At 37.9% G+C, this 13,341-nt stretch overlaps 1 protein-coding gene across 2 annotated transcripts in view; it reads right to left on the bottom strand.

Annotated features, from left to right (window-relative positions):
• The window catches only part of lamc3 (laminin, gamma 3), a 77,735-nt gene that overhangs the window by 2,424 nt on the left and 61,970 nt on the right, over nt 1–13,341 (bottom strand). For both annotated transcript variants that reach the window (XM_051895076.1, XM_051895077.1), the window contains 12 exons: nt 8,342–8,530; nt 7,870–8,121; nt 7,162–7,315; nt 5,658–5,800; nt 5,001–5,179; nt 4,427–4,619; nt 3,266–3,507; nt 3,078–3,154; nt 2,847–2,981; nt 2,480–2,732; nt 1,139–1,282; nt 799–901 (listed from right to left, as the gene is read on the bottom strand). In XM_051895076.1, coding sequence (XP_051751036.1) covers nt 799–901; nt 1,139–1,282; nt 2,480–2,732; nt 2,847–2,981; nt 3,078–3,154; nt 3,266–3,507; nt 4,427–4,619; nt 5,001–5,179; nt 5,658–5,800; nt 7,162–7,315; nt 7,870–8,121; nt 8,342–8,530 — 2,064 coding nt within the window. The remainder of the gene's footprint in view (nt 1–798; nt 902–1,138; nt 1,283–2,479; nt 2,733–2,846; nt 2,982–3,077; nt 3,155–3,265; nt 3,508–4,426; nt 4,620–5,000; nt 5,180–5,657; nt 5,801–7,161; nt 7,316–7,869; nt 8,122–8,341; nt 8,531–13,341) is intronic.

Here is a 13,341-nt window from a genome sequence, read left to right as displayed (position 1 = left end):
TACATGATTATAACATCTTCATATGTTCTAGTTTGGTAGGATTTTGTAATGTAAAAAGAAGTCTCAACTCTCCTTGTTCACTGAGGCATCATTTATTTGATCACAAATACAGTAAAATAGTAATATTGTGAAATATTATTACAATTGAGAATAACTGTGTTCGATTTTAACATATTTTGAAATGTCATTTATTCCTGTGGTGGCGAAGCTGAATTTTCAGCAGCCATTCCTCCAGTCTTCAGTGTCACATGATCCTTCAGAAATCATTCTAATATGCTGATTTGATGCTCAAGAAATATTTATTATTATTATCAATGATGAAAACAGATTGCTGCTTTAATATCTTTGCAACAACTATGATACATTATCAGGATCTGGATTCTTTGATGAATAGAAAGTTCAAAAGAACAGCATTTATTTGAAATAGAAATCTTGTGTGACATTATAAATGCTTTTACTGTCACTTTTGATCAATTTAATGCTTATAAATTATGTCAATAATAATAATGTCTTTCAAAAAAAAAAAAAAAAAACCTAAACTTTTGAACGGCAGTGTACGCCTTACTACTGCTGTATTTCTCAGTCCTCAACTCTACCATATTAGTCTTTATACCTCAAAATTTCTCTCATTTGTTCATTATAAATGCTTAACTTTAATCTCAATTAACTCAATTGGCAGAATGGTTTATAATAATATACAACTTAAACATTTACTTCTGTCAAATTTCATACTTTGAAAAAAGGAGTCCATGTATTAACAGTGAAAATATGAAAGAAGTATAAAGCAGAAACGGTTACCTTCCAGATCCTTCTGTAGAGATAGGATCTCCGCCTCAACCTCTTTTCCTGTCACCACAGAGGAGACGGCTGACACCTTAAATCCCTCAGCCACAGCCATCAGCTTCAGATAAAAAGACAAAATATGCATCTCATTACACTGTCTTTTGGCAAGAAATTGTCACATTTGAATTTGCTTTGAGCTGAAAACACATCCCTGTTGTTTTTTCTCTCATGCTTTAACATTTCCCACCAGGCTGACTGGCAGGAGGTGCTAAAATTCACAGGATGAAAGAACTGCTAGACCTCTAATTACTAGGACATTTTTTTATACTTCATTGTTAGTGCAGCAAGGCTTTACCTCTTTGAGCTCTTGAACAGTTTTCAGGTGTTTTTCAGCACTGTCCATGTGAGGCTGAATTTCCCCTTTGGTCTTATTTACCATATGCTCTTTGGACTGAACAGAAATTTCCAACTCAGTTGTCCTGTTCAGGAGGTCCTCGCTCTGAAAAGAATATATTCACATCATTCATATATACACATGACTTTCAGACTCAGTGCACTATTTAAAAAATATATATTTTTGTCATATCAGCATCACTGGCTAGTTTCACAGCAAAATCAAAGTATTTTACAACAAAACATACAAACAATGGACAACGATCTTTTGATTTTTTATATATATAGCATTAAAAGACACAAGAACATTTAAATATGATTCCTTAGATTAGGCAAAGATCACTTATTTTCCTTAGATAACACACAGTTAGACCATATAATAATGTTTATGAATGCTTCTGAAGACTATTGCCGTTTGTCATGTTGTGGTGTCATGTTTGTTATGACAAAGCACTAGTGTTGTTCTGTTGTTCACTAATTTATGATTTTCCAAAAATCAACTCTAAACATATGAGATTTTAATTATTTAATAAAAATACATGCACGTTGACCAACAATCAGAATGCTAGCAGCCGATCACGTGGCCGGCTTGGAGATTTCAGAAAAAATTCAAACAAGATGGCGGCCTCTCAGCGGCAGTGGAGCGAAGAAAAGGAGAGTGAACTTTTATCTTTTTACACTGGTAAGTTGTCATGTGTCAACCCAAAACAGGGAATTTACCTCATTTAATGCTTAAAATACCAACAGGTGTCCAATTTAATGTGCGTTGGCTGTAATTTAACCTTTGAATGTTTTCAGTTAAATACTAAAAAGACGTGTTCTGTTTAACGTCTGTAGTGGCATATAGGCTGTAGGGCGTATGGCACGTGAATGTAGCTTTTGACGTGATCGACGTGGGTTCGAATCTGCCTTTTGCCAAACTCACTCTTCTCCCTTTTCCTATCTCAAATCAGATCGGAAAGGCATTTATGTTTAATAAAAACGATGAAAACATTTGAAAAGTTGAAATAAAGTGCCTAACAAGTGTTTATAATGAAGTATTTATTGGGTTGGCAATAGATTTGCTCCTCTCTGATTAGTTGCTGCCAACTGTCCGTTGCCCTAATTAGTTGCCCTGCGTCTCATCAGGTTGCCCATTGACGGCAACATTGCCCAGCAACATTGCTCAAAAAGTTGTCACGTGTATCATCACCTTTAGAGGTTTCGAACGACATGAGGGTAAGTAATTGGCAGAATTTTCATTCTTGGGTAAACTAACCCTTTGGCATCAATAGCAGTCTCCATCGAGACTACATGGACAAACCTCTGTGAGCTCAGGATACTGGGTTGCTGTGACATCTGTTTGATTAAGCATCTGTGAGAAAGATGCTATATTGGACTCCTCCACTGTCAGGGTGAAATTGCCATCCGTTCTGCGTAGTTCTGATAGTGAAGCGGTGATGTTCTCTAAAATGGCGGCTATCTCAGAGTTGTGCTTCTGAAGTGACAGGTGTGTCACTAAAGTCTCATTAACCTCAAGAGTCAGATTCTCCTTCAACTGCTGCATCTCCTCTAGCCTTTCAGACAAAAATAGATAGAGAGTGACATTTAAAATAAGTTATTAAGGGCCAATACCCAAAGAACCGCAAAATGCGCTTGATGAATACAGACACAAACATAATGTAACTCACTTCTCTGTGAGATCCAGTACATGAGACTCTGTGGAGTTGTCTTCTAGTAGAGCTATCAGCTGTGAATAGGTTCTGTTAGCCATTTTAAAGGCCTCTTCTGCTGTCTGCTCTATATGAGCTGCCATCTCTTTGTGACTGTTAAAAGAAAACATTATAAACCATGTTTGCAGAAGTCACATCTAAAAATTGAACCTACATTAAGACAGATTTGAAGTCAATATTTCTGCTAACCTTTTCACTAGCACCTCAGATTCGTTCACTATGACATTCCATTTGTTTGGTTCTTTAGGGATTACTGAAGGGATTACCTGAGAATAAGATGTTTGAAGAGAAGCACAGAGACATAAAAAGCCTCCATTAAGACATGTTCTCTGGTCAGATGGATTAGACACTCATTTAATTGATCTGTGCAGACTCACCATGCTGTTAAGGTCAAGAGTCATCTTCTGAAGCTGGTCCTGCATATTTAGAGCTTTGGATAAAGTGTCAACAAGCTCTTGACACTCATTTTCACCCTTTAGAATCTTTCCTTCCTCTGATTCTTTTCCACTGTCTGTCAAATTGCAGTTTAGCGCTGTTGCAATGCTACGCAGCTGCAGCTGTAAGGTCTGGGCAGATGTTTCCAGCTGTGAGAACTGCTTAATGAAGGCCTCACGAGCCTCTGCATCAGAACATCAAACATCAGAACATCAGTGTTGCATCGGCAGTGAGTTTCCAACAAAACGACTGTCACTGGCAGAAGCAACAAAGCTGAAACAAGGCACAAATTTACATGTGCATACAACAATAAAATCTCACTTTGTTGATATGTTCCCGGTTAAACTGTGACTGTCCAAACCATACTGGACAAATTTGTTTTAGATTTACATTACCGTTCAAAAGTTTGGGATCGGTAAGATTTTCGAAAGAAGTCTCTTATGCTATTTGATCAGAAATACAGTAAAAACAATATTGTGAAATATTGTTACAATTTAAAATCTATTTTAAATTTCTATTTTCTTTTTCTTTTTTTAAACTTCAGTGTCACATGATCTTTCAGAAATCATTCTAATATGCTGATTTGGTGCTCAAGAAACATTTTACTTTCAATGTTGTAAACAGTTGTGCTGCTTAATATGCTTTTAGGATTCTTTGATAAACGGAAAGATCCAAAGAACAGCATTTATTTGAAATGTACACTTTTTTGTATCACTGTAAATCACCATTGATCAGTTTAATCCATCTTTTCTGAATAAAAGTTTAGTTTATTTTCTAAAAAATCTTACTGACCCCTTTTGAACGGTCCTGTGTGTTATAGTATATTATTAGAATAGTTCAATAGTTCCCTTAGAGAAACTGAATTATGGTATTTTACTATTTAATGCCATTTAAAATGTATTCTCAGGACGAAAGAGGTTATAGGGATAGTTCACTCAAAAGTGAAAATTCTGTCATCTTTTACTCACCCTCAAGTTGGTTCAAACCTGTATGAATTAGTTCAGCAGAAGAAAGAAATTAAAACATGTTTGGAACAACTTGAGGGTGAGTAAATGATGACACAATTTTCATTTTTGGGTGAACTATCCCTTAAGTCTTTTCACCTTGAATAGCAAGGAGGTCCTCCAGGGCATTGGGCAGATAGTCTTCAACCTGGTCCTTCTGTATGTGATTGTCCAGGCCATTATGTTGGTGCCTGTGCTGCTGGCGCCCACGATACTGTCTGCTGTGTCTATTACAGTCATAACTGCTGAGCAGCGTCTCCAACTCCTGCAGTCTGGCTTTCAGTTTACTGGCCTGTACACATAACAATGTAAATAATAATAATAAAAAAAAAACATTACCAAAACACATGAAAATGAGAATTTAGAGACAATGTGTAAAAGTAGTCATATAAAAAATGGAAAAATCAAGCAGTAAAAACATTTACAGCAGTAAATGTAGGTTTGATCATTACATCTTACAGTCATTTAAAGGGCAGAGCTAAAATCATCCTTGCATTACCACTCATTCATGCTCATTATGAAAAACCAGGAAGATGTAGGTCAGGGGAGCCTTCAGTGTCTGAACGTAGTGAGTGGGTAAGATAACAAGTAATTGTGAACCTTTTAATCTGCTGGGCAACCATTACATAAACAGATAATTTCTCATGCTTCATCATCTCTCTCTCTCACCCACCTGGTCTCTGATGAGACTGTAGCACACAGGGCACTCCTCACATTGGTGGGTCAGGCGGTTCTGGTAGTAGTTCAGTTTACACTTGTCACACTTATAACCGACAAACCCATGGCGACAAGAACATGTCCCGTTGTCATGGCACTGCATTGAGGTTGAGCCCATGGGGTCACAATTACATGCTATAGGTGGGAGATTGACAGAGAGAAACAATGATTTTCCAACATTTAAATAGATATCTGAAAGACACAATGGACAAAATTATGTATGCAATATTAAATATGTATTAATTTGTATACATTTTGATTTAATACTTCTAGAATGGATCAAAACAAAGTATTACAGTTGCAAGTTTACTGAGCTGAATTTACAGTAAAATACATTAGTTAGCAAGGTAACATTATCAGTTGACTACAAGACGTTGATTATTACTTAGTAAATTAAACCATTTTAATTACAAAATAGTGATTAAAGTTAGTTTAACATTTCAATTTTCATTTGTTTAATATTTTTATTATGTTTATATTTAAAAATATTAAAAAAATTTAAAAAGTAAAATAAATATAAAATAATAAAATTTAAATATTAAAGTATTTTGAAAGAACATTTTTAAAAGGTCAGATCTGACTTGAAAATTGTGTGTTCAGTGACATTTAATACCTCTGCAGCCTCTAGAGGAGAAACCGAAGAATCCCATTCGACAAGTGTCACATGACATCCCCTCCACACCTGTTCGACACATGCACTGTCCTGTGACTGGATGACATGCTGAAGAGGAGGAGCCAATGGGATTGCAGTTACACCTATAGAAAAGAAAAAGAGAGTGCAGCATTTATGCAATTTAGTCTTTAGGCTGATAGACAGACAGAAAGACAGACAAGCAGGCAGAGAGACAGACAGAAAGACAGACAGACAGACAACAGGCAGGCAGGCAGACAGATGGACAGGCAGACAGACAGACAGAATGGCAGACAGGCAGGCAGACAGGCAGACAGAATGGCAGACAGACAGACAGGCAGACAGAAAGACAGACAGAGAGGCAGACAGACAGAGAGACAGACAGACGGACTGAGAGGCAGGCAGACCGAAAGACAAACAGGCAAACAACAGGCAGGCAGGCAGACAGAGAGACAGACAGACGGACTGACAGGCAGGCAGACAGACAGACAGAAAGACAGACAGGCAAACAACAGAGAGACAGGCAGGCAGACAGGCAGACAGAGAGACAGACAAGCAGGCAGGCAGAGAGAGAGACAGACAGACGGACTGACAGGCAGGCAGACAGACAGACGGACTGACAGGCAGGCAGACAGAAAGACAGACAGGCAAACAACAGACAGATAAGCAGGCAGGCAGACAGAGAGACAGACAGACGGACTGACAGGCAGGCAGACAGACAGACAGAAAGACAGACAGGCAAACAACAGACAGACAGGCAGACAGACAGAGAGACAGACAAGCAGGCAGGCAGACAGACAGAGAGAGAGACAGACAGACGGACTGACAGGCAGGCAGACAGACAGACGGACTGACAGGCAGGCAGGCAGACAGAAAGACAGACAGGCAAACAACAGACAGACAGGCAGGCAGGCAGACAGACAGACAGAAAGACAGACAGGCAGGCAAACGACAGACAGACAGGCAGGCAGACAGGCAGAGAGACAGACAAGCAGGCAGGCAGACAGACAGAGAGAGAGACAGACAGATGGACTGACAGGCAGGCAGACAGAAAGACAGACAGACAGGCAGGCAGACAGAAAGACAGACAGACAGACAGGCAGGCAGGCAGACAGAGAGACAGACAAGCAGGCAGACAGACAGAGAGACAGACAGATGGACTGACAGGCAGACAGACAGGCAGAAAGACAGAAAGACAGACAGGCAAATGACAGACAGGCAAACAACAGACAGACAGGCAGGCAGGCAGACAGACAGACAGACAGACCGACGGACAGGAAGACAGAGAGACAGACAGATAGACAGGCAGACAACAGAGAGACAGGCAGACAAATGGACAGACAGACGGACAGGAAGACAGACAGAGAGACAGGCAGACGGACAGACAGACAGAAAGACAGACAGACAGAAAGATGGACAGAAAGATGGACAGACAGACAGAAAGGCAGACAGACAGGCAGGCAGACAGACACATCCCAAAACTTACATCTCACAGCCCAAGCCTGGCTGCAGGTTGAAGTAGCCAGTTTCGCACTCTCCACAGTCTCTTCCTGTCACATGACTCAGGCAAACACAATTTCCTGTATCCGGGTGGCAGTCATTCAGGGAACCTGATGTCCCAGCCACATTACAGGCACAAGCTGAGAAAAATAAATCCACAACCTTACAATGCAAAATACCCAGAAAGTTATGCCAACAATTTTTTTATGAGTTACAAAGTATTTCAGAAAAATCTTCTCACCCACATGATGATAAATGTTGTATAGCTCATGCACAAAATGTTTTTTAATGTCTACATTGTAATGAGGCATGAAACAAAGTAAGTTCTTGAAGAAGGATAAAATGCTTAATGTTGCTGAACATCTCAAAAAAAAAAATTTCATTTCAGTTTTGAAGTCTCAAAGCACCACTGATTCTACACTGAGTTCTGTTGTTTTTGTACTGAGCTAATGATATTTTCTGTCTCCTACGCCTTTGCATTTACTTTTTTACATTTGCATTAAAACACTATGCAGTATACTTATTAAGCCATTTTTCCATTTTCTGCCTTCCACATTGTAGGAAATTTCAGATTTTACCGTACTTATGGGGTCAAAACCTCTTGATACACATTAATACTTCCTGTAGCATCCTGACCTGTAGATAATCAAATGTCTTCATTTTGTGCCACATTCATGTTTTAAATGACACTCACGTTTGCACTTTCGCTCTGGGTTAAGCTCATTGGCCAATGCGTTGCCGTAGTAACCTGATCTGCATTTTTCACAATGGTCCCCAGTCGTATGTCCCAGGCATTTCAGACAGCGTCCAGTCATGTGATCGCACACGCCCACAGCGTTGGGATCCACGTTCCCATTACACTCGCACATCACACACGGCTGCACTGTGCCACCCCAGCCCAGAGGGTTGCCATAGAAACCATCGTCACACAATTCACACCGTACACCTGGGAATCCATTAAAACCCATTAACAGAATTTACATACTATTTATTGCTGCTTTTTGTGTTTGTGTTTGGATACAAGCATCTGCTAAATGACTAAATGTACATTAATTTATAGTGAGTGCATAATATGCTTTAACTACTAATGTATTTACTATTAATGCTGAATTGAGTATTTGTGTGTCAGAATTATGCAAATAGCACATAAACTGACTGCAACTGACCCCTTTGGCCTGTCGGACAGTTGGTACAAACCACATCCCCCATCTTTGGCACCTGGGCGCAGGTGGTGCGATCTGGACAAGGACAAGGTAAGCAGACGCCTGGGCTGCCAGTCAGTGCATTGCCATAGTAACCATCTTCACAATGCTCACAATAACGGCCGGTGGTGAAGTCTCTGCAGTCACACACACCTGCAATAAATGACACACAAAGAAAGCATATACAATTTGCACACAAATAAAAATACAATCCTCTTTTTATTAAAAGCACATTCAATCATCAGATTCATTGAACCTTGCACACTAACACACCGAAACTCCATGAATACAATATGAGCTTATACAAAAGCAAACACTGGTTCACTGCAGAAACACCAGGGTGTGAGCATCACGTGTCAACTTATCGGCTCAGACACACAGTTCGACGCCGTCATTGTCAGCACGAAAACAAGCCAAAGTATGCCATTGGGCAAAATGCTGGGCTCCATTTGAATTCTGTCGACATGCCCTGACAGTTTTCACAGAGATAAACAAGTGGAGATTTACTAAACACAAATACTAAGAAAGATAAATACATATTTATATAAATAATAAAAATGATTAAATATGAAATATTATATTTACACATAATAAATAAAGACTACACATTATAAATTAGAAGTATTATAAATATATAACAAACTATACAAACATTATATAAAATTATACATACTTTTTTTTATATAATTGTATCATAATTTATCATTAAAAATATGATATATATATATATATATATATATATATATATATATATATATATATATAGGGTTAGGGTTAGCAAAGTGAGATTAAAGTATATTTGTTTCATTGAATATTTAATTATTGAGTTTGCATTTCACTGTTTTTATTTATTTTGAGGAATATTGAATTTGTTTTTGTGCAAGTGAGATGAGTAAATGCCTGCTCACATTTAGTCTAAAACTACAATAACCATCATGTTTACACAGCGCACACAACACCTCTGCACCTTTAAAGGCCCCGATATACTTCAAACAAAATCGAAGAACAAACTGATGTGACGTCATATATATATATATATATATATATATATATATATATATATATATATATATACACATACATACATACACACACACACACACACACCCCTCGACTGTCATCAAGGAAAAACAGTGCACTACCCCTCTAAAACAGCAGATGGCAATATACCATTACATATAATGTGTGTGTGTGGGTGAGAGAGAAAGAGGGAGAGAGAGAGAGAGAGAGAGAGAGAGAGAGAGAGAGAGAGAGAGAGAGAGAGAGAGAGAGAGAGAGAGATGTGACCAGTCGGTAACTATGTAGCTTGACTGTATTTGCTCTACAACCACATTACTTAAGCTACTGAAGACTGTCCAAATGTAACTGTCTTTGAAAGCTTTTTGATTATTTATATTTCAGTGGTAAGAACGCAAGTCAAATGTAATTTATTCTTTTTTACCAATAAGAAAATAAAGTTCAAACTAAATCTCCAGATATATGTTCTATCAGATTATTGGGCAAAGGACTTTTAATTTATAATATATAAGTATCTTGGTTAAAAGAACCTGCTTGACCTGTGTGTGTATGAAATATGAATAGCACATGAGATGAATAGTAAAGCAGCTTCATGAAGGACAGGTATCCAGAAAGATCAAAGACAATAACACCATAAATAACACACTCTAAAAGCTCTTAACATGCATTCCAGGAAAAAAACTCTAAAACTACTGAATTGAATATCAGCCCTAGTGCTGGAGTTCCCTATTGAGACAGTTCAGAGACAAATCACCAGCATAACAAAAACAGAAAAAAAATCAATGATAAAAAGCTAGTGTTAAAGACGTTCTGTCCTTAAAGGGATAGTTCACCCAAAAATGAAAATACTGTCATCATTTACTCACTCCCAAGTTGTTCCAAATTTGTATTAATTTCTTTGTTCTGCTTAACACAAAGGAAGATATTTTGAAGAAAGTGTGTAACCAGGCTGCTTTGGGGCACCATTGACTTCCATAGTAGGAAAAGTCTGGTGCTCCAGAACTGTTCAGTTTCTCACATTCTTCAAAATATCTTCCTTTCTGTTCAACAGAACAAAGAAATTTATACAGGTTTGGAACAACCTCAGGGTTAGTAAATGATGACAGAATTTTCATTTTGGGGTGAACTATCCCTTTAAAGCAGCCAATCAATGCAAAAGATGCCTTCAGAAACATGTGAATAAAATGATTTAGACATTCAGATGGTTTGGATAAAAGCACACTATTCTGTGCATTACAAGTTGATGGTGAAAAACAACTGGGTCTGTCTGTCAGTGAGGTCATGTGGAGATACTGGCACTCTGTGTGATTGCTAATTTACACATATCAATCAGGTAATCACTTCATTAACATTTAAGGACAAAGACTTCAGACTCTTGCTGTCCCTCAAAAGCACTAAATGCCACTGAGAACATTTGCAAGGTTAACACTAATAGATTTAATAAGGTTTCACTGAGAGAGATAGTTGGGTGCTTTAGTGCAAAGAGAGAGAGATAGAAATAACACAACTTTAGAACTGTGTAGCGATCAGTGTTGGAGAAAAAATAATTTTAAAAGTAATGCATTACAATATTGCGTTACTCCCTAAAGAAGAAACTAATTGGGTTACTTAGTTTTTATGGAGTTTTTATGCGCTATATTACTTTTTCTCACCTGGGCTGGGCTTGAATGTTTGTTTTTAGTAACAAGTTTTTGGCAAATGTAAAGGCCCTTTCACTCCAAAAGTGAAATGAATAAACCTCAGGCTGAAGGAAATGCAAATTCACGCCTGTACAGTAGAGGGCGCAGCTCAAACAAACATTACTGCCATTCTGGACTGCAGAAGAATAGGACGCAGTAGAAGAAAGTTCAACACTACAACACGGCAATAAAAACAACATCAACTAAATTAAACACAAATGTGAAGTTTATCTAAAGTAATTTTTGCTTAATTAGTTAGGTTGAATTAGATCATTGAAGGTCAGCAGCAAAGACATTGGTTAGCAAAGTGAGATTAAATACATAAAGTATATTTGTGTCATTGAACATTTAATTATTGAGCGAACGAAAGCGAACTCTCAGGAAAGTTTGCTCCAGTGGCAAAACACCTTTGTACTACCATTGGTCCGTGACGATAACGTAATAGGAGGTGTGCGCCGAGGCTCCGCCTTCATTCGCGTGGAACTTTTCTCTGACTCATTTCGTCTGTTGAGTTCGTTGAGGTAAGATCTGCGCAGGTGAAAACATGAACACACTGGATAGCCGCTTTATAGTACAAACTGAAACTGTGCTTCTTATGAAATGAGGCACTGACACTGTTTTTCATATTTGATACTGTAAAGCTGCTTGCTTTTAAGCAATCTATTGAATAAAGTGCTATATAAATGAACGTGACGTGACTGGAGTGCAAATTTGCAGAGCTCGTGCTAACATACCAATGTTGTTATGATCAGACGCTTTTCTTATGCTTTCTATAAAAAATGCTTGCTGTTTTCTCATTTTTGTTGTTTATTTTGTTACTAAGAAGAAAGTGCACAGGACATATTTACATATCCATCTAAACGTCGCTCTCAGCAGTGTGGGCGGCGTCAGATGTTCGATTACAGTATATCGCTGCTCACGTATTTCGAACTTCGTTTTACCCCTAAACAAAAAAGAACTTAAGGCCCCGATATATTTCAAATGAAATCAAATAATGAACTGATGTGATATCATTTAGAACAAAATCAGGCCGAAACAAAGTTCGTTTAGAGTTCGAAACAGCTTGCCAAAGCCAACTTTCTGTTAGTTCGCTTCGGCTGGTAAACACCTTCATACTACTTTTGGTCCGTGGCCATTCTTTCACTCGGAAAACCTCCAGTTCATTTCTCCTCTCGAGTCCGTAGAAGTCAGACATCCGCGAGTGAAAACATGAACACTGGAGAGCTGCTTTATAGTTGAAAACGAAGTTGTACTTCTAATGAAATGAGAGACTGTGTTTAATACGGCAAAGCTGCTTGATTTTAAGCAATCTATTTTATAAAGTGTTCTAATATAAACGCGACGTGACTTTATTGAAGTGCCGAATTACAGAGCTCATGCAAACAAACATATCCACGATGCCATGATCAGATGCTTTTCTTATGTTTTATTAAAAAATCCTTGCTAGTTTCTCAATTTTGTTGTTTATTTTGTTACTGAGAGTAAAGCGCACAACATTGTTACATATTCATCTAACCGTCACTCTCAGCAGTGGGCGGCGTCGTATTTTGAACTTCGTTTTACCACTAAAAACGAAGAATGAAAAATAACTTTGCTTGAAGTATATTGGGGCCTTCACTAATGATTTCTCTCAACATGGGACAGGAGAGGTGTCAGTCAATAAATGGGAAAACAAAGTAACGGGTTACTTTTTTGAAAAAGTAACTCAAATATTTTGTACATTTAAAAGTAATGTGTTACTTTACTAGTTACTTGGAAAAAGTAATCTGATTACATATCTCGCATTATTTGTTACCAACACTGGTAACGATGCACTGTTATAGAAAATTATATTGGGCAGATCGTGATAACCACAAATTATCTACAGTGTATTCTTTAAAAGCCATTATCAGTAATAAACTCTAAATGGAAAACATACTTTGCACCAATATAACAAAGAATAATTCGAATGTGATATTTGTGAATAATATGAATTGTAAGTACTGCACACACACACACACACTCCCCACCCCAATCACAGAACACATACTGCCTTATAAGCCAGTGTGCCATCATTGTGATTTAAGAGATTTTGACTGCCGTTAGTAGATCCAAATCAGAGACAGAGAAAGAAAGAGAAAGAAAGCAAGAAGCAGAGAGGAACAGACAGATGGACTGAAAGATCAATAACGGGAACCAGTGTGTGATAACTTCAATGAAAAGCACCTTAGTTCATAAGGAAGTCTGGAGTCTTTAAAGAAAGGAAGGGGTGTCTTTATTTTTCTGTCT

This window comes from Ctenopharyngodon idella, chromosome 5 (assembly GCF_019924925.1).
Source record: "Ctenopharyngodon idella isolate HZGC_01 chromosome 5, HZGC01, whole genome shotgun sequence".
In the NCBI taxonomy this organism is placed as follows: Eukaryota; Metazoa; Chordata; class Actinopteri; order Cypriniformes; family Xenocyprididae; genus Ctenopharyngodon; species Ctenopharyngodon idella.
Note: the sequence above shows the minus strand (reverse complement) of the source record. Positions and strands in the feature narration are given on the sequence as shown.